At 46.0% G+C, this 17,782-nt stretch overlaps 3 protein-coding genes across 8 annotated transcripts in view; 2 read left to right on the top strand and 1 right to left on the bottom strand.

The window, feature by feature from the left end:
• The first annotated feature begins 269 nt into the window (after nucleotides 1-269).
• On the top strand, nucleotides 270-4,867 carry LOC119224462 (phosphatidylinositol 4-phosphate 5-kinase-like protein 1). 2 transcript variants are annotated; one of them, XM_062562315.1, is made up of 10 exons: nucleotides 270-1,178; nucleotides 2,194-2,382; nucleotides 2,473-2,517; nucleotides 2,625-2,779; nucleotides 3,226-3,350; nucleotides 3,433-3,467; nucleotides 3,547-3,599; nucleotides 3,669-3,781; nucleotides 3,890-4,052; nucleotides 4,151-4,867. In XM_062562315.1, exons 2-10 carry the CDS (start codon nucleotides 2,194-2,196, stop codon nucleotides 4,293-4,295), a joined length of 1,023 nt encoding a protein of 340 aa, XP_062418299.1. In that variant the 5' UTR covers nucleotides 270-1,178; the 3' UTR covers nucleotides 4,296-4,867. The 2 variants fall into 2 exon arrangements, with proteins under 2 accessions (XP_062418299.1, XP_062418298.1); XM_062562314.1 differs by having other exon boundaries at nucleotides 273-1,178; nucleotides 3,544-3,599; nucleotides 4,151-4,864.
• A 2,297-nt stretch (nucleotides 4,868-7,164) lies between these two features.
• Nucleotides 7,165-9,530, top strand: paxx (PAXX non-homologous end joining factor). 5 transcript variants are annotated; one of them, XM_037481870.2, is made up of 7 exons: nucleotides 7,172-7,377; nucleotides 7,693-7,753; nucleotides 7,831-7,880; nucleotides 7,993-8,171; nucleotides 8,267-8,326; nucleotides 8,510-8,636; nucleotides 8,947-9,530. In XM_037481870.2, the coding sequence occupies exons 1-7, from the start codon at nucleotides 7,277-7,279 to the stop codon at nucleotides 8,993-8,995; spliced, it is 627 nt and encodes a 208-aa protein (XP_037337767.2). In that variant the 5' UTR covers nucleotides 7,172-7,276; the 3' UTR covers nucleotides 8,996-9,530. The 5 variants fall into 5 exon arrangements, with proteins under 5 accessions (XP_037337770.2, XP_037337767.2, XP_062418302.1 ...); XM_037481871.2 differs by having other exon boundaries at nucleotides 7,181-7,377; nucleotides 8,510-8,600; XM_062562318.1 differs by having other exon boundaries at nucleotides 7,177-7,377; nucleotides 8,510-9,530.
• Nucleotides 9,531-9,572: 42 nt separating this feature from the next.
• abca2 (ATP-binding cassette, sub-family A (ABC1), member 2) overlaps nucleotides 9,573-17,782 on the bottom strand; it is a 58,695-nt gene continuing 50,485 nt past the window's right edge. Inside the window, exons 34-48 of the mRNA XM_037481869.2 lie at nucleotides 17,572-17,746; nucleotides 17,371-17,486; nucleotides 16,582-16,729; nucleotides 16,282-16,405; nucleotides 15,331-15,463; nucleotides 14,176-14,296; nucleotides 13,900-14,078; nucleotides 13,620-13,761; nucleotides 13,285-13,419; nucleotides 12,785-12,888; nucleotides 12,619-12,711; nucleotides 12,052-12,154; nucleotides 11,539-11,676; nucleotides 11,252-11,458; nucleotides 9,573-10,570 (exon numbers count right to left, since the gene is read on the bottom strand). Of these exons, the coding sequence (XP_037337766.2) occupies nucleotides 10,535-10,570; nucleotides 11,252-11,458; nucleotides 11,539-11,676; nucleotides 12,052-12,154; nucleotides 12,619-12,711; nucleotides 12,785-12,888; nucleotides 13,285-13,419; nucleotides 13,620-13,761; nucleotides 13,900-14,078; nucleotides 14,176-14,296; nucleotides 15,331-15,463; nucleotides 16,282-16,405; nucleotides 16,582-16,729; nucleotides 17,371-17,486; nucleotides 17,572-17,746 (1,954 nt within the window). The 3' untranslated portion in view covers nucleotides 9,573-10,534. The remainder of the gene's footprint in view (nucleotides 10,571-11,251; nucleotides 11,459-11,538; nucleotides 11,677-12,051; nucleotides 12,155-12,618; nucleotides 12,712-12,784; nucleotides 12,889-13,284; nucleotides 13,420-13,619; nucleotides 13,762-13,899; nucleotides 14,079-14,175; nucleotides 14,297-15,330; nucleotides 15,464-16,281; nucleotides 16,406-16,581; nucleotides 16,730-17,370; nucleotides 17,487-17,571; nucleotides 17,747-17,782) is intronic.

The following is a 17,782-nucleotide window of genomic DNA, read 5'->3' as shown; positions in this document are numbered from 1 at the left end:
AATTGTGCTTATATTATACTGGGCCTAGTGCTTAGTATTAAATGATGACTTAAAAACAATGACAATATAAGACTGAATCCAATATGCGTTTAAATATGTGTGACCAGCACTGTTTGCTCCTCACAAGAACAGCCCCTGCTGATCATATGGACCTTGCAGCCTAATTGACAGCAGCTCGACGCCCCCAAGTGGTGGAAGTCAACAAAACAGCAACAAAAAGGCTCTTAGAGGAGCCACTCTATTCTCATTTCAGGCCGATTTAGAGAAATGCTTGTTAGTAAAAGAAGCCTGTAGACGGCTGTTTTTAAACAAAGGCATTCAGCTCGCTTTAGCCTAATTACCTTGTTGTTAGCTACATTGGATAACATCTACAGAAAGGTGACTTTTTTTAATGGTATTGCATTAAAAAGAAAGATAAAGTGGTGCTGAGCCGTGTTTCTAATGCACTAAGCTGCATACATGGACTACTTGGCTGGACGTGTGACACACTGAGCAGGAGAGGTAGAGAGCAAAGCCACGGCTAACTGCTAAGCTAAAGTATGGAAGCTAATGAGATCAAAGCGTATTACGCATTGCTTGTCACTTTGGTGACTTGCTGTGTGCAGCTTACATATTACATATTAACGTTAGTCCAGTTTCCATTTTCCATCATTCGTAAATATTTTGTGGTCGCAGATCCCTCTGCTAGTAAGTCCAGGTGTGCAAGAAGGTACCACATGTGAGAGGGTTTTCTTATAGATTTACTCTTGAATCACGACTGGGAATTGTTTGCATGGCCAGCCTCACTGACCTCAGGTCAGAGGTCATGACCCAACAGTATGAGAGCCGGGGCGTCCATGGGACAGTTCCAAGAGGAAGCCACTGCTCACTGAGAAGATCCCAAAGGCTTTCCTCACAATCACTAAAAAGCACCTTGATGATTCCCAAGACAGCATTTCATAAAAGCCCATCATGCCACACTCAAGCATTATTTTAATAGTGCACATTCAAATAAGGCACCTTTTGTGGTGCATGGGGCACACCCTGCTGAGCTGGCCCAACCTGTCTGGAATGTGGCATCAGCTGGAATGGGGCGGGACATGTTACATAAAGTCTAGGTTAATTTCAGACACAATGAGAAAACAAACCGTGTGAACCATTTGCCGGGATTTACAGTACCGTCCGAGCCAGAACTCCAGGTAAGAGCTACCTGATTGTATTGCTTTGGGTCATTTAGCTTAGCGTCATCCAAAAACAAGATTCAGCATGTCATTACCTACATGAGCTAGGGAGCCTGTTCTTTTCGATGGTACACTTAGACCTCAAGTGGGCAATATCACTATCCATATCCTTGCCAAGCGTAGTGTCAGCTGCAGATCTCCCTCACTAGAAAGACCTCCTTACTGGCACATGCGGAGGACATCCTCTGTAGCATGCTTCTCCCTTACTCTCCTGTGGCTGGGAGTTAAGACAAAAAGATGCATCTTCCACAGCCAAGCAGTCATGGCCGAGTAGTAGAAGATCCGTTGGTCTCTGGTATGTTGGCCTGCTTCGGATCTCGGCAGAAGAGAAAGGCATCGCCTCGCACAAAGACACAGGGCTGTGGTTCTGTCCTCTGCTCCTGGAATCCTTGCATCTGCTGAGATGTTCAGGATAGTGTTGTCTACACTCAAGGCCCGCTGGATGACTACTGTGGGAATTACAGAAAGACATCAATTGGATTTCTCTAAAAGTAGCTGCTGTTCCTAAAGAGTCCAGTGGGGGTCGCACTCTGTGCGTGAACGCATGCGTTAGACCTGTTCACCTACAGTGCCGGTAGATCACCTGGCGTTAAAGAAAGAAAATCACGTCAGGTCACCACGCATGCGCGATCGCTTCTGACAGACGAGAGGCTCGTGCTGTTGTCTTTTCGTTGCGCTGTTCAGTTTGTTTACGGCTACCGCTCGTAGATGCTATTATCGAGAAAAAGTGGAGTGAAAAGTAACTCGCGCGCCGAAAAAGTGCGCCACTTCCGCCCCATCTACTGGACCATCCGGCACCACCCCCCCTTTTAATGGTCTCGCCCACTTGAGGTCTAAGTGGCCAGTACCTCTGTCACTGGTGATAACGACAACTGCCAGGAGGTCAATCCACTATTTTCCCGGATTGGACGGTGCGCTCACGTAAGAAAAAGAAAACATGTGATAACTTGTTAAACTGATGTCTGCCCGGTAGATGGCACATGCCAGAGCTGCTGGGCCCCCCAGAGCCACCAGCCGCAGACGCTGGTGGCATTTGAGACAGCGATGGGGGATGGTGGGACTGTTTGAGGTCAACCAAGAGCACGAGTTCTACCATCTGACATGCATGATTAAAGAAGGCATGCATGCTGCCATCCAGACCACTATGGAGACATCAGGCCAGGTGAAGAGTCTCCTGAAGGCCACTCGTTGAACTATTAAAGTCATATATGTACATACTAATTCACTCATAAGCACTCCACCCTTTGTACAGGACACACCTGCAGCTGTGGAGTTCCTGGTGAAGCAAAATCATGAGGCGAGTGCAGCCGAAAACCCCTTTTTGATAACACAAGCATTCATACGATCATTTTGTTGTGTGCATTCCTGTGAAGCTGTTTGAAACCTTGAGTCGTGGCCTTCTAGGGGTTTGAGATGCAGACATTTGCAGCATCAGTGTTTGCGAAGCTGAGGCGTTCACTGGACATCACGAGTGATGAATACATGAACTCCTTCTGCTCCGAAGATTGCTACCTGCAGTTTGTCAGTAACTCCAAGAGCAAGGCCGATTTCTTTATCACGTGAGCATGCTCCTCCCATGATCCACACTCAGACCTTCCATGAATACTCCTTCCTGTATGTCAGCCCAACTCAAGGCTCCAACTAAATCTACACCCACAATGTCCTCACCCAAAAGCTCCAAAGCTCAAGTACACAAAGCAGCTTACATTATAGTATGTTTCATTCACTTCACTTGTGGCTCACACATGAGGGGCTTGATAGGCAGCTGTCGCCATGTTTTGTTTAGGAATAGTACACAGAGAGGTCCGTGTACCTGTGGGGAATCAGGCGATCAATTAACAAGTAGCCCAAAAGTAAAGCAACCCCCCCCAAATCCACCACTGTGAAAGTATTGCTTAACCCTCTGGATTATTTTCTGTTTAGTTCCCAGAATAATAACTTGTGCGCTTGCTTGTTTGATATCGATTTGTGTTTACTATTCTTTACTTTCCATTTTTGGTTTTAGGAATGACAAGAGATTCTTCCTCAAAACTCAGAGCAAACGTGAGGTGAGGTTCCTGCTGTCCAATCTGCAGGCGTACATGGACCACCTGGAGAAATACCCGCACTCGCTGCTGGTGAGGTTTCTAGGTGAGAGCAGCTTTGTGGCCTTGGTCTTGTTTGGTGGGGATGTTCACGGAGGGACCTGACCGGTGTCCTTTTCCCTCTGCAGGTGTCCACAGGATTGTTATTCCTCATCAAATGAAGGTTGTTATTGGATTAATATAATAACCAATAGGTAATGCATCAAAGTCTATCCTTACAGTACCTGTCTGTTCTCCAGAAGTACTTCATAGTGATGCAGAGCGTGTTTTACCCTGACGACAGGATCGATATCAGGTACAGTGTCCCTGTTTGCACTCTACTCCGCGGATCTGTGGTCCACTCAATGACGTTTGAGTTTCACAGATACGACATTAAGGGCTGTGAGGTGGGGAGGTGGACTGACCCCGACACAGGTGGGAAACCGATACTAAAGGTGCTGAAGGACAACAACTTCAAAGGACAGTGCATGGCGTTAGGTGAGCGTCTGCTCCTTACTCTCCTCATCGCACAAAGTCACACAAAGTCACACGAAGGACGCTCTGAGCAACGCACACTAAATGCAAAATGTGGCACCGTTGCTTCAGGTCAAGAAGTGTCCTGGTTCTCCAATCAAGTGAGAGTGGATGCTGCCTTCCTTCAGGGGATGCGCGTGCTGGACTACAGCCTCCTGCTGGCCCATCAGCCGCTGCACACCGATGAGCTGGAAGGGAAACACTCTTTTGCAAACCTTGTTATGCGCACCACAAAGTAGGTGTCACATGTGTCACGTGTGTTTGTGTATTTCATTATGTCTTGTTTGACATATTGTTTCAGTTCATTGATCTCTATTCTCGATTCTTGTCCAGGAGACAAAGAGCACTGCAACACGAACCAGGAGGGACTCAGAACTGCAGGAATTCCTTGAGCATCACCGCAGGCTCCTGCCCAACTGCAAAAATGCAATCCACGTGGTGGATGGACCAGATCATCGCTACTTTGTGGGCATCATAGACATCTTTACTGTGTACGGCTGGAAGAAGAGACTGGAGAATGCCTGGAAATGTGTCCGCTACCCAGGCAGGGCCTTTTCCACCGTCCGGCCCACCAAATATTCCCACAGATTCTGCCAGTGGATTCAGGACCACTGCCAGTGACACAAAGATGAAACCATCAGCACTGAAGTGTACCGTCGTTGTTGTGTTTCTGTCATGTGACTCCACCAGGGGGCGATCACGTGCATCCGTGCACAGGGACGTGTGTAGAGGCTGTTGTGTATAATGAAGAGAATTGAAAACTTCCAGCGTTGTCTGTGTGGATGTTTACTTGTTGTTCCCCTTTAGTTTTTATAAATACTTGTGTTTTTGTGCAGCAGAAGGAACCACTCTCACTCCTCAACACAGTACGGCCCAACTGTTTGTTGGTAAAGAGAGTCCACTCCAATGAGGTCATCTCTGAAATATACAAACACTGACATCACATACTTTCAGAAAAAACTAAAATTGTCAACCCGACGGGAGGATTTCCTGGCCGTCTGCTGCTCATCAGCTGCTACCCCAGCTAGTCGTCATCCCAATGAGACGACCTGCAATAAGGTGTCACCTGCCTGTAAAATCATCAACACAATAGTTACAAGTATTTTATTAAAATAAATGAAATCTCATAGTATGAGTATTACTAATTCATAGCTAAACATATTCATGGGATGAGCCAAACAAATCACAGATTTACTGGGAACGATGGTTCAGGTGGGAGGACGCAGGTAGCAGAGATGCTCACGAGTCCCAAAGCTCGAGTCCGAGTCGAGTCTGAAGTCTTTCGAGGACGAGTCTGAAGTCGAGTCTGAAGTCACCGTGTGTTCGACTCGAGTCGCACTCGAGTCCGAGTCTCCAACTCGAGTCCCCATCTCTTATCAACGTCCCTTTTACCGTAAAAAAAACATACCAACAACTTTTTACTCCTCCTTTACTCTTTACTTAATGTTTTTTGTGGTTTTTCCCATAAAATGAAAATACGAAGCGTAGTCGCTAAACCGGAAGTACGTAGATTTTAACAGTAAGAATCGACGCAACCGTCTGTAATGACAGCGGTTACCAGGGTAACAAGAGGAGAAAAGTTCATGAACGGATATAAATAAATAATCCTGGTCTGACGGGATGTGTTAGCAGCAGTAGGTGACTACACACGCGGCTCTTGGCTCTGATATTTTTTGTCCACGTATTGTTTTGCTTCAGTGAGCAGAACAGAGACAGTTAAAGGAGATCGCAGAGTAAACGGTCCGCCGCTGGAACGCATACGTCCCGACGTCAGCGAACCGTCGGTCGGACCGCCAGCGGCACCAGCGGCACCACCGCCTTCCCGTCAGCGCCACCCAGCAGCGGCATTCGACATCTTTCTCGTGTGTGGCCGCGCGTGCGCAGCCAGCAATATGTGTCAATGTACGCGTTACGTAGGCAGGTAACGGAGGGAGCGATATAGCGAGCTCATCAGATTTTTCCTAAAATTAAACATTGTTCACGAGTCCCAAAGCTCGAGTCCGAGTCGAGTCTGAAGTCTTTCGAGGACGAGTCTGAAGTCGAGTCGGAAGTCACCGTGTGTGCGACTCGAGTCGCACTCGAGTCCGAGTCTCCAACTCGAGTCCCCATCTCTGGCAGGTAGTGATGCAGGTGCTATTTATATTTATTTATAATGCTCCATCAAATCTACTGCAGACTGATGCCTCCCGCCACACAGAGCCCTGCCCCCCCTGACTGACTCTCACTCTCTACATGTACATACTAGGGCCGGGACTTTAGCGCGTTAATTAAGATTAATTAATTACAATGTGAATTAAGATTAATCAATTACACATAAAAATAACGCATTTTAACACTTTTTTTTGCACCGCGGAACGTTTCTCACTGGATGAGTTTCGGGGGGACCGATTATACTGGAGCACCAACTAGCGTTCATGACTTCAGACAACAAACCACAGTGAACATGAACGAAGAAGCTGACGAGACCGTGTCGGTTGGCCCCGTGAATGGGAAATCTTATTATAATAAACACATGGATGGAAGCGTCGATAAGAGCGTGGTTGTGTGCAAGCTGTGCAACAAGGACTTCACATTGAGCCTCAAGTATCACCTCAACGCAAAACAATTAGCAGCTAGCGTGGACGTTAGCCCGACGAGTACAAGGACCCACACACAACCCACACTGCACCAGATGACTGGGATGACTAAGGACCAGGGTAACTAAGTCCACGTCTGAAAAAATAACCAATGTTCTGAATGTACTTGAAAGTATTGGTCTACTTAAAAAAACCTAGTTTACACAAGGTCTACTTACCTATAGGCTACCTGAATTTCTGAAAGTACTATATTTCTAAATATGCTATTGCTACACTGGAATTGGTTCAACAAAAATAAAAATCCATGTGAAAAAAATGACTTCTCACTGTTTTCAGGTCAAATATTTGTATGTATAATATATACGATTAATTTCGATTAATTAATTACAAAGCCTCTAATTAATTAGATTAATATTTTTAATCGAGTACCGGCCCTAGTACATACACTTTGTCACCTTCACTTATCATTTGTCACTTTCTGTTAGCTGGTGCACTTTATCTTTATTTTTAATTGTCTTAAATCTTTATTTCTTAACTTACTAAACCAAAGCTTGAGCGTACTAACCCATAGCATATGTTTTATTATATTTTTATCTTATTGCTGCACTACATTGTCTGTTGTCCATTGTCGTACCGTACTAGGATGAAGAGGTCAACATGTCGTGGGGCTCTCGGCCCTGTGTAACAGCATAGGCTCCGTTTGGAATGCTCGGAGCAACCTTTTCAAGACGCAGCATTGACGGGTGGGATACCAGGAGGCTGTGGTGCAGCACACTCCCGTACAGCAGGGGGCAGTGTGCGATTCTCCGTTCAATCGGAAAGAGGAAAAGGCGCACGTGCCTTTTTGAGCCTCTTCGGCCGCCGTCGGCGTGTAGAGGTAAACATGGAGGCGTGCCGAACGGAATACTGCACGCTGTGGGATCAGAAGAACCAGTCCAAGTTCCTTTGCTACTCGCGAACACAAAATGGACTTTCCAACATCTGGTGAGTGGAAGCTCGTGTCACGCGCACGCATGCACGTGAGCTCCCAAAAGTGAAGGGAAGTGTATTATTGGCATCGATCGTCCAGATGAACATGATGTGTGATCCACGCGAAGAAGAGAGCACGCGCTTAGGTCCACGGCTGGACACAATAATATGAACAGAGGGATCCGGTGTCATTCAATCCGATGTGATGTCCAGGAGACCCCCCCCCCCCCCGCCCCCTGTGCTTGAGCGTGCGCGCGTGTTTATGTGCGCGTGTCAGTGTGTAGGGGCACAGACTGATCTCATCATCCCAGTTTTGTAAATCTTCTCAAGTTTGACAGATGCAGCCGACGTCTGGAGCACGGAGCACACGGAGGACACGTTGGACCAGTTTGTAAGCCCCCCCCCCCCCCCCCAACACTGCCCCCCACCCTTCCATGGTACCTGGTTGTAATGCTTTTGTTTGTTTAGAGACAGACGTTTGCCTTGAGGTCTACAGAGGACTATATTCTAAAACTCCGGTGAGACACCATCTGGCGTCCTTTAACCGTCGTGTGGACAAAGCTGTAAGGACGCTTCACTCATGATGTCCATGCTCATGCTGGCTGCCTGAGCATGTGTCTGTTCCCTCAGGGCGGCCTGTGCACGAGGGGAGGTGTCCGTTGTGGTGCACAGTGACAGTGCAGCGGTGCATGTGCGCTCCGGGTCAGGTGACCAGAGCTTGACCCTGTCCAGGCTGGAAGGCCCGCGGGCCACACAGGAAGTGAAGGAGCAGCTGTTCAGCATGGCCGACCGCCTCACTCAGCCAGAGAGTAAATGCTTCATCACAACTCTTCACCCTGCTGTTGATGTTTGCATCATCATCATTCATTCATTCCAGGGTTAAAACTCTGTCTCTTCTCTGTAGTCCTCCTAGATGGATCCGCCTCTGTCAGTCCAGTGAAAAGTCACCGTAGGCATCCTGCAGGTACGCTTTCAAAGCTGTATACCGAGGGGGGGGGGGGCATCATGCAAAAGGTCCAAACTATAACACATATTCTGGTTTAACACTTTTTTTTGTTTACCACATAAATCCAGATGTGTCCCTTCATAGTATTAATCTTTCGGAACGGCTGCTGGTGGAATGTTGATTTTGCCATTTTTCCCGTAGAGTTTAAACCCCATCAGCAGACCTGGACTTCATCAAAGACGATGAAGAAACGACTTCCAGGGGCTTCCCTCATCAACCCAGGAGCTAAAAGGTCCAACATGTCCAACAGGCTCTATTCCCTCCTCCTGTGTGTAGTTCCCTCTGATTAGAAGAGATTTTAATCATATTCATATCATATTTCCACCTTTTGCAGGTGTGCTTTAGTCTTGTGGCAGTTGTCCATGTCCTTGACATCTCCCTGATGATGTCTCAGGCCTCTGAGGGAACAAGCTGCTTCTATTCTCGCGTGCTTTCCTTTTTGAGGCTTATTCTAACTATTTGCTTTTGTTTGTAACTGATTCTCATGTTTCTGTAATTGTGCTAATTGTCCTCTGAACATCTCAAGGGTTCTTCCTAATAAATGGTCTCCTCTGTTGTGGTTTGTGTGGATGCTGCAGGAAGCTGCAGGCGACGGGCGTGGCCTTCGACGAAGAGGATGAAGACTGATCCTCCAGATGACGTTCAAACATGTTCTTTTAATTCACAAACAAATATTATGACATTTAAAAAAAAACTTGCCAAGCATATCAATAGAAACTAGGCAATAATAGTTAATGGTACTTTAATCTGTCAATATATGAACTAGTATGTTTTAAATTAGGTTGGATTTAATTAAATCTACAAATGAAATAGATTTCAAAGAAGGTCTAAAAAATGTGTAAAACTAGTGGTATTCTTCAGGAATGTGATGGAGGGGATTCTGATTCACACAAGTTGATGCAGGAGTGTATGAAACCGTCTCTTAGTTGTATATTTACTCTCTTTGGGAGTGAAATAATGTTATTTTCTATTATGTCCTCTTTGGGAGTCTGTTTGCATCCAAAAAATAGGTACGAATCCATATGAAATATTGAGTTGATGATTGTGCAGTATTTGTCGAGTTGGCTCTTTATAGGATATTCAGTTTAGTTTCTGTCAGGGTCTTAAATATGTCTTGATGATTGTACTTTCATTTATAATAAAATTCACTCATATTTCACCACCTTCCTGCACTTTAACAGCCACCAACAAAAGAACATCTATATTACTTTTTTCCTTGTTTAATGCTAATCTCTTTAAAGTAGGAAAACCGCCCACCACCACAATGATGATCACCAAAATAAGAGTGTAGGAAGAAGTGAACCAGTTTGGACAGGATACAACTCAGATCACCACAATACTCAAAGGGAGGCGGTTCAATCCACATTCAGAGAGACAGTGTTTTCATCTAGCACATTTGGGCTTCTCCATATTCCATAGAAGCAAATCATAAAACAAGTATTGTAGTTGAGTTATTCTGATCTGAGGATTCCCTTTAGTGTCACAGTGATGGTAGTGCAGGTATTGTCAGTTCACTGCAGTATCAGATGTTCGATTGCTGATTACCTCCCCTTAAAATGGTCAAATAATAAGCATTAATAATATTATACACTATGGATGGATTACAGAACATAATATGTTAAAAGCACAAACAACAGCATTCAGTGTCAAAGGGGACAGAAGGGAGGCCACGCACATTCACAAAAGGCCAACAGCTCCAGTTGCATTTCAGTTATTGCAGAATAAACCACAGAAGTCATTCTCTGTCTGCTTCAATATCCAAAATAAAACATTCATCTTGCCACAGAAAAATAGACTGTATTACACCATCAGTGGTCCCCCCCTTCATTACTTGAGGCCCTTTGGGGGCACTCAAGGTAACCTGCTCTGTCTCTATGGTTGGTTTCTAACATACCACCCATGAGATGTCCGTTCAGTAAAGATGTCCTAAACCACCCGACATGAAAATATATAGGAAGGAAACATTCCAGGACGAAGGGTAAAATCCACATGCAGGCCCTGCTGCTGCTGCGTCTCTCCGACGCCCCTCAGTCCGTCCTGGGATAGAAACATGAGCGGCTGGGATACTGAACTACTGGTCCTAAGTGAGACTGAGAGCTTTGCTCTCCTTCAGGCCTCAGGGCTCATTCAGACGCTTCGGGCTCCTCTCCTCTTCAAAGGGCTCATTCAACAGAGAGTGTCCGTGTTGAAGGAGAGCTGCACCTGCAACGACACACAACCAAGGTGCACTTTATCCTGCAGCCAAGCGGACACACAATCTATTGCTTATTAGGGGAATTTAGGAACCAAGTGTACATCCCCAGTGCAGAACAGGTTTTTATTAGGTCTACATTACATCTTGCCTCACCATGGTTAGTGAAAAGAAGAGCATCCTGTATCATGTGATCCGAGCACGTTGAGTCATAAGGAAGCATCAATCATGTGTCACGGCCCCAAACAAAGGACTACTTTGTCTAGATGTAGTAGAAAGCCAGAAGGGAACACGCCTTGTGTTTGGATTGATTTGTTCCTGAGGATTGAATAGAGCTCAGTAGACAGGTTCTCTGTGTGCGTTTACCCACAAAGCCTCCTGCTTTGCTCAGGTGAGGCCTGTGCACCGTCCCCACTCACTTCTCTACTAGTCTCACACACATTTCTCTCCTTCCAAAGGTTGAGAAGAAAAGGAAGAAGGCTTAGAAGAGTAAGGTCTGATAGATGGCTCATGTGTACAGAAACAAATATATTAATACATATTTATGCAATCCAAATATTAAAATGAATTTAAACCACAAAAGGTATTATTCTTAAAGACTTTATCTATTCTATACGTTACAACACTCAGGTAGAGGATATTCATCATGCTCCTTTTCCAAAGTGAAAATGAAGAAGAAGAGGGCAACTCACCCTTTCCTCTTCGAAGCTGATGAGTCCTTCGTCGTCGCTCTCCAGCTCCTCCGGCGCCTCGCCCATCAGAGCGCTGAGCTCCGTGTTGGCCGGCCGGGACTTCAGCAGGTTGAGGATGTGCTGCAGGGGGGAATGTCCACCCCCAGGGGGCGACACCTCCTGCTGCTCCAGGTTATCACTCTGTTTCTTGGCAAAGTTGACAAACACCTGAGCGGAACAAAGGGGATTCATTTGATTGGTTCCATTGCTCCTGGTTGAAGGTGATCCAGAGTTAGAAGCTGACTCACATTGTCCAGAGTGGTCTGACTGACAGAGTACTCCTCAATGCCCAGCACCTGCACCACCTGCTCCATCTTACTGAAGACCTGAGCCAGGGAGATCCGCTCAGACTTCAGCTGGTACTGGATCTTGGTGTGGTGACGCTCCTGCAATTACCACAGGTGAAGAGAGGGATCTTTGCAAAGTGAAAAAAGGGCCCCATGTAATATGAGATGAGGACAATATCAATTAAATATTTATTTTAGCAAGATCATTGGGGGGCTTAAACAAGATGATTGAGGGTTAACAAGGCAAGGGTGGAGCCAAACAACAGGGCAGGGACGACATGCTCCAATGTTCAATTCCATTGATCATAGAAGTGCTGCAGCTATCTAATCAGTTGGTCTTATGAAAGAATTGAGTACAATGGATACTCCATCCATCAAGGAGTCTCCTTGTCTAGCTCGAAAGAAGAGAAGAGAAGAAGAAATCCCGGACACCAACGAGCAGCCTGTGGCTGGATGTTATGAGCAGGAGTCTACCTTCAGCACGGCCTCAGGGAAGTTCCTGTTGAAGAATCGAACCACCTCCTTCACATTGGAGCTGACCTTGGTCCTCACTGTGATCATGTAGCCATCCCCAAACCTGTGAAGGCAGGCGTTAGTTTAACGGTTCCACTGGCTCGGAACAAGGAGACTCTGGACTAAAGGTGGCCTCATTCTGCTGCTACTTGTAGTATTACGATTACACACTAGAAGTCCCACCGGTCACAATTGTTGGCCTGTGGGGAAAAGCACCTGTTATTACATAATAGCCTGTTATTACATTGGGCCACGTTTCCTCCAACAGGGTTTTAAGAAGAGAAAAAAATCAATGAATCAAATCACTTAATAGTCCAACAGGGTTTAGTAGCCCAACAAATGAAGTCCACTTACTAGAAAAGTAATTAGGACACACCACATAGCTCCTGAGCTGTGACTGTGTAAATGTTAGTAACTGATGAACGGATCATGGTGTCTCTGTGTATGAGTGGGTCAATGATGACCCGCAGAATGGAATGAATCTATACAGTGACAATGCACATGAGAGTACATTAGTGTCCTCCTGACCTGTTCTTGAGATGCTGGATGCTGCCCAGGCATTTAAACCTGCCGTTCACCATGATGCCCAGTCGGGTGCACAAGGCCTCACACTCCTCCATGCTGCAAAAGGAGAATATATGACCAACACTACGGTGACAGAGGAGTACAGTAGAATGGCAGAAGGATGTCTCACCTGTGTGATGTCAGCACCACGGACCGTCCAGTCTTGATGATGTCCAGGATTAAATTCCAGAGGAATCTGCGGGCCTTTGGGTCCATGCCAGTGGTGGGCTCATCCTGGAACCCCCCAAAATACAGTTCAGATGCTAAAAACAGTGGGTTTAAAGATTGCAGCATTCCATTTGTTCTTTCTGTTGCTCTTCTAGTCTGCGCTCATGAAAGGAACGACGTGTTACCGAATGGCTGAGATCTGGGGATGGTGACATCAGTGAGAAGAAGTAACGCTTGGAGGTCCAGTTGGTGATACGTTTACCATCAAGGCCATATTCCCATACAGTTATGTCCAGTAATTCAGTCATGTGACGTGTAAGTACATCCTGTCACACAGCCGGCCTCCTCTCTGTTTACCGCCCTACTCCATCAAACAGCACCAGGCTGTCAGCCACGTGTGTGTGACACAGGTTCTCAGTTGGGTTATTTACTGGTTTATAATGAAGGATTATCTCCTCTTACCAGGAAGATGAGTGAGGGGTATCCAATGAGAGCGATGGCAGTGGAAAGCTTGCGTTTGTTTCCTCCACTGTAAGTCGCTGCAGGCTTGTCAGCATACTTTGACAACTCCAGCTTTTCTAACGCCCACTGCACCACCTAGAGGGGGGGGGGGGGCAAGGGATAACACCACCCGTCGGGTTTACACACTAAAGATCTGAACTAGTCAGGCTTTAACTGGTCAAAGTCTGCAGGAAACTTCTGATGACGTATTCCAATACACTGTTGTTGTATTTTATACCTAAAGCCATCCCAGGATAATGTGTGTGTGTGTGTGTGTGTGTGAGAGAGAGACTCACCCTCCCCTGGTCTTTCCAGGGAATGCCCCGGAGACGCGTATAAAGCTCCAGATGTTCTCTGGCTGTCAGGTCGTCAAACAGAGCATCAAACTGTGGACAGTAGCCGATACTCTGCTGCACACGTAACAGGTCCTTCAGAATACTGCATGCACACACACACACACACACACACACACGTCAGAATCCCTTGTAACATGTTTTACTCTGTTCTCCTGGGTCTGTTTCTGCCTCGCACTTGAAGGGTAAAGAATAAAGAAGAAGCCATGAAGATGGCGCTGACCTGTTTCCGTCGATGAAAGCCTCTCCCCCAGTGGTGCACACGTCTCCTGTGAGCATCTTGAAGGTGGTGGTCTTCCCTGCTCCGTTAACTCCTAGGAGTCCAAAACACTCTCCAGGCCGGACGCCCAGACACAGGCGGTCCACTGCCAGGATGCGGCCCATCTTCCTCGATTTGTACACCTGAAACCAGTCCATATGCCATCAAGGACCAGACCAGCAATGGATTTCTTTGAAGCCAAACAGAGTATCTGCTTGGTATTTTCTAATTGTGTTACACCTTTGTCAGGTTCTCAATCTTCAGCATGTCGTCATCGGCGTCTCCTCGCAGCACTCTTCGTCTCTCACAGGCCACGTCTACATCGTCATCGTCGATTGGCTGGGAGCTGACTGGCACCCTCCTGGACACACACACACACATTTATCAGTCTGGTCTTTGTTGTTCCTTTTCACCTTCCTTTTCATATCTATCTCACATGCCCTAAAGCAGTGGTTCTCAACTGGTCTTGCTCCGGGACCCGCCATCACCCCTTAATGACCCAACTCGAGGAACATTCTCAACATCTCAAATTTATTCTAAATCAAGTTCATAAGCTGAATTTTATATTCAGGATGTTTAATTATCCTAAAAACCCAATGTCTCCCCCATATCAGAATGGTTTGACCCAACCTGGCATACGCCGCTGAAAACATGGACGGACGAAAACGACACGCCGCTGCATTAAAAAAGTCCCTTCAAAATAAAATCACAGGATGATTTTTTTTTTTTTTTAATTCTAATTTTTATTTTCCCATGCAAAGGCCCGGGACCCATTAAAAACGGGTCTGCGACCCACCAGTTGAGAATCACTGCCCTAAAGCCTGCGAGAGCAGATGCCCAGTTGCACCTCCCTTTGGAGCAGTAACTGTTAAGGTTGTGAACCAATGCTGCAAAATCTGTATCTGTGTATTTGATAAAGATATTAGCAGTTGTCTTCATATTGGAAGTGGTGGAAATATTCTAGTTATTCTCATTCCGTTTTAAATTAAAAAGTTTAGGTGCCCATAAAATACACAAATAACTTCTGTACCAAATAGAAAGAAATACAGAATAAAAGTGTACCTTTAACATGTCTAAAACTGATTGAAGTTTAAAGTTGTGTAATTAAATATAATAGCAGTCAGAATTGCATTAGACGGACTGGAGTTTGTGCATGCAAAGGTGAGCTGTCCAGAATAAATTATACTTTGTTTGAACTATTTAATAAGTTTAATAGTTGATCGAAGGGTACAAATAAAAATGGTGAAGGATGATGATTATGAACCAAGGTGTGAATGAAGAGTGATTTGTGATGGAGTAAAGGACTTAAATAATGTGGTGGAGCAGAGCCTTCTGTGTGAAGCATCCAGCATGGCAGCTCTACTCACACACACCTCACAGACACACTTCACTCACGGGGGCTTCCTCAGGAAGTTGTACTGGCAGAGGATGGTGATGAGGAAGCCGACGAAGCCTTCAATCGTCATGGCAACGAGTCCTCGTGTCACAATGTCCCACTCGAACGGAGACTTCATCTTGTCAAACTGGCCTGAGAGCAGACATTAACACCAATTATCCTCCGACTGCTTCTCAAGATTCCTTCAACAAGATGTTAAAACGTTTTTAACAAGACATACATTTATTTATTTATTTAGTGTGAAAAGACTCAAACCAAGAATGCAACGTTGTGCGTTTTAGTGCTGATGAAGAGAGTATAAAAACCATCAACTTTGTTTTGTTGTGTTTGTAACCTTCTACACAACCGTCCAATCACAATGGAGGAACACAGTACAAATAGTGCACTACCAAAGCACATCATAGCAACCAGGCACAGTCAAAGTGACTCAGGTGTAAGGTGGCTCAAGTAGGGTTTCCACCCGTCCCTCAAAACAATCGTCCCGTATTTGAGAATAAAATAGCGCGTCCTGTTTTGAATCAATATGGGACGGGGTTTTTTGCAAAATGTGCAATCCCCCCCCCTCACCCCCCCAACATTTTTTAAATGTAAAATATTTTCAGACCATTTGCCCCCCGAAGTTGTACACCAAGGGGAAACAATGTAATCCCTCTGTGAAGACTCGTCCGTGAACCTTAAACAAACCAATCAGAGTCAGAGGAGGGCGGGCCTTTTGGCGCAGTGTTGATTTGAAAGAATGGCGGGGGCAACTCCAGATACACGACCCCCCCACCCCCCCCCACCCCCCCCGCCCCTCCGCGTCCAGCTCTGAAGCGAAAGCGGAAGTACCGACGAGAGTCGGAGGTATCAATCTTGTATCAATCCACCTGCCCCCCCGTATCGTTCTCCCCCAAACTTCCTTCATTTTTCTGTATTGAAGGTGGCAACCCTAGGCTAAAGGGTTTAAATACCTATTTTAGCGTAGTATTCATTGATGTACTCATTGTAAGCCATCTCCATCAGGCCATGGCCCAAGTTGTAGTTGGGGAAGATTAGGAAACAGGACTTCAGGTAACTGTTGACCTTTTTCAGGTCCTGCAGCAGATGGAAATAGTGAACATAAACAAATGAATATCCAAAGGCCCTTGATGGTCACTGCTGCAATACAAAAGCAAACAGGTCTATTGCACATGGCTTCATATCCATTTAGAAGTTAATAAATGTTTGGCAAGTTGCAGCTTCTGCGATTGAATCCAAAGAGTCAAACTGACCTTATCGTGCTCAAAGAGCTGAAGGAGGAAGGTGGCAACGGTCGCAGTGATGCCTATGAATAAGTTGATGACTATTAGAAACACGTAGGCCGTACTCGGCACCTCAAACCAGAAGGATGCTGGGTACATGATGGGAGTGATGGACCACCTGCAAGAAAGAGCAATTAGCTGAGCAAAACCCCTCAGGACGTCCAAAGCTCCAGGACATGAGAGACAGGAAGAAACTGGAGAACACACATGTTGCCCCTTACCGGGAGCACTAGGAGGCGCTCTCGTTTGAACAGGAAGTGGGAACAGACACATTCATCGGGTCTCCCTTCTGGTAGTTACAAAATGCTGACCCCAAACAAGGGCTAATGAAGGAAGACTTTTAGAACCCCAAAGCAGCTGTATGTTATCAAATCAATATCTTATTATAAAGTACTCGTTAAGTCGTACAAATATGAATACTTTGCACACATATTTTCTATTGAAAAGATAGAGAAGAACTTTCTCATTAGTGCACTACAACATGTATCACTCGCTAAAGAAACCATTTAACAATCACACACATCCATGTGACTACGTGCTGCGCAGCTCGAACTTGTTCCCCCCATCTGTCACCTGTCTTCTGCTGTTGTTAACTAGTATGGATACAAGAATGAAGGGGCAGATGTTCAATGAAATTTTGTTCTATGGTACAAGAGGAGTCGCCCCCTGATGGCCACCACAGATTGACTTTTTAGACCTGCAGTTTGCTGCCTGTGTGAGACCACCATGAGGGAAGAATGTGTGTGTATGAAGTCTCACCCGTAGAGAAGAAAGAGGGAGAGGACAGCGGGGAAGTTGGTTGGGGAGGTGTAGGCCGGCAGGTCGAACACAAACAGAATGATCACACAGCACGTGGCGGGTACCAGGTAGTTGAGCTGAGAGGAGATGATGCAGAGACCACGTTCAGTATGCTGCTTCACATGCACAGCATCGATCACACACACATTGGACCCTCCTCACCATGTCCCACATGTAGTTAGCCAGCCAGTAGATGACAGGGTCACAGCCGCTGACAAACTGAAGGTGTTTGGCCTTCGTGGATTTCTCTGCGACCAGAAAAACCACAAAGCTGGCCGGCACAAAGGACATCGCCACAATGATGAAGATGGCAATCACCACATCTGTACCCTGGAGTCTGGAGGTAGGCACAGGAGCGATGGGCAAAGAGAGA

The sequence above is a fragment of the Pungitius pungitius genome, chromosome 5 (assembly GCF_949316345.1).
Source record: "Pungitius pungitius chromosome 5, fPunPun2.1, whole genome shotgun sequence".
Taxonomy (NCBI): domain Eukaryota; kingdom Metazoa; phylum Chordata; class Actinopteri; order Perciformes; family Gasterosteidae; genus Pungitius; species Pungitius pungitius.
This window is presented reverse-complemented; position numbering and strand designations above follow the sequence as displayed.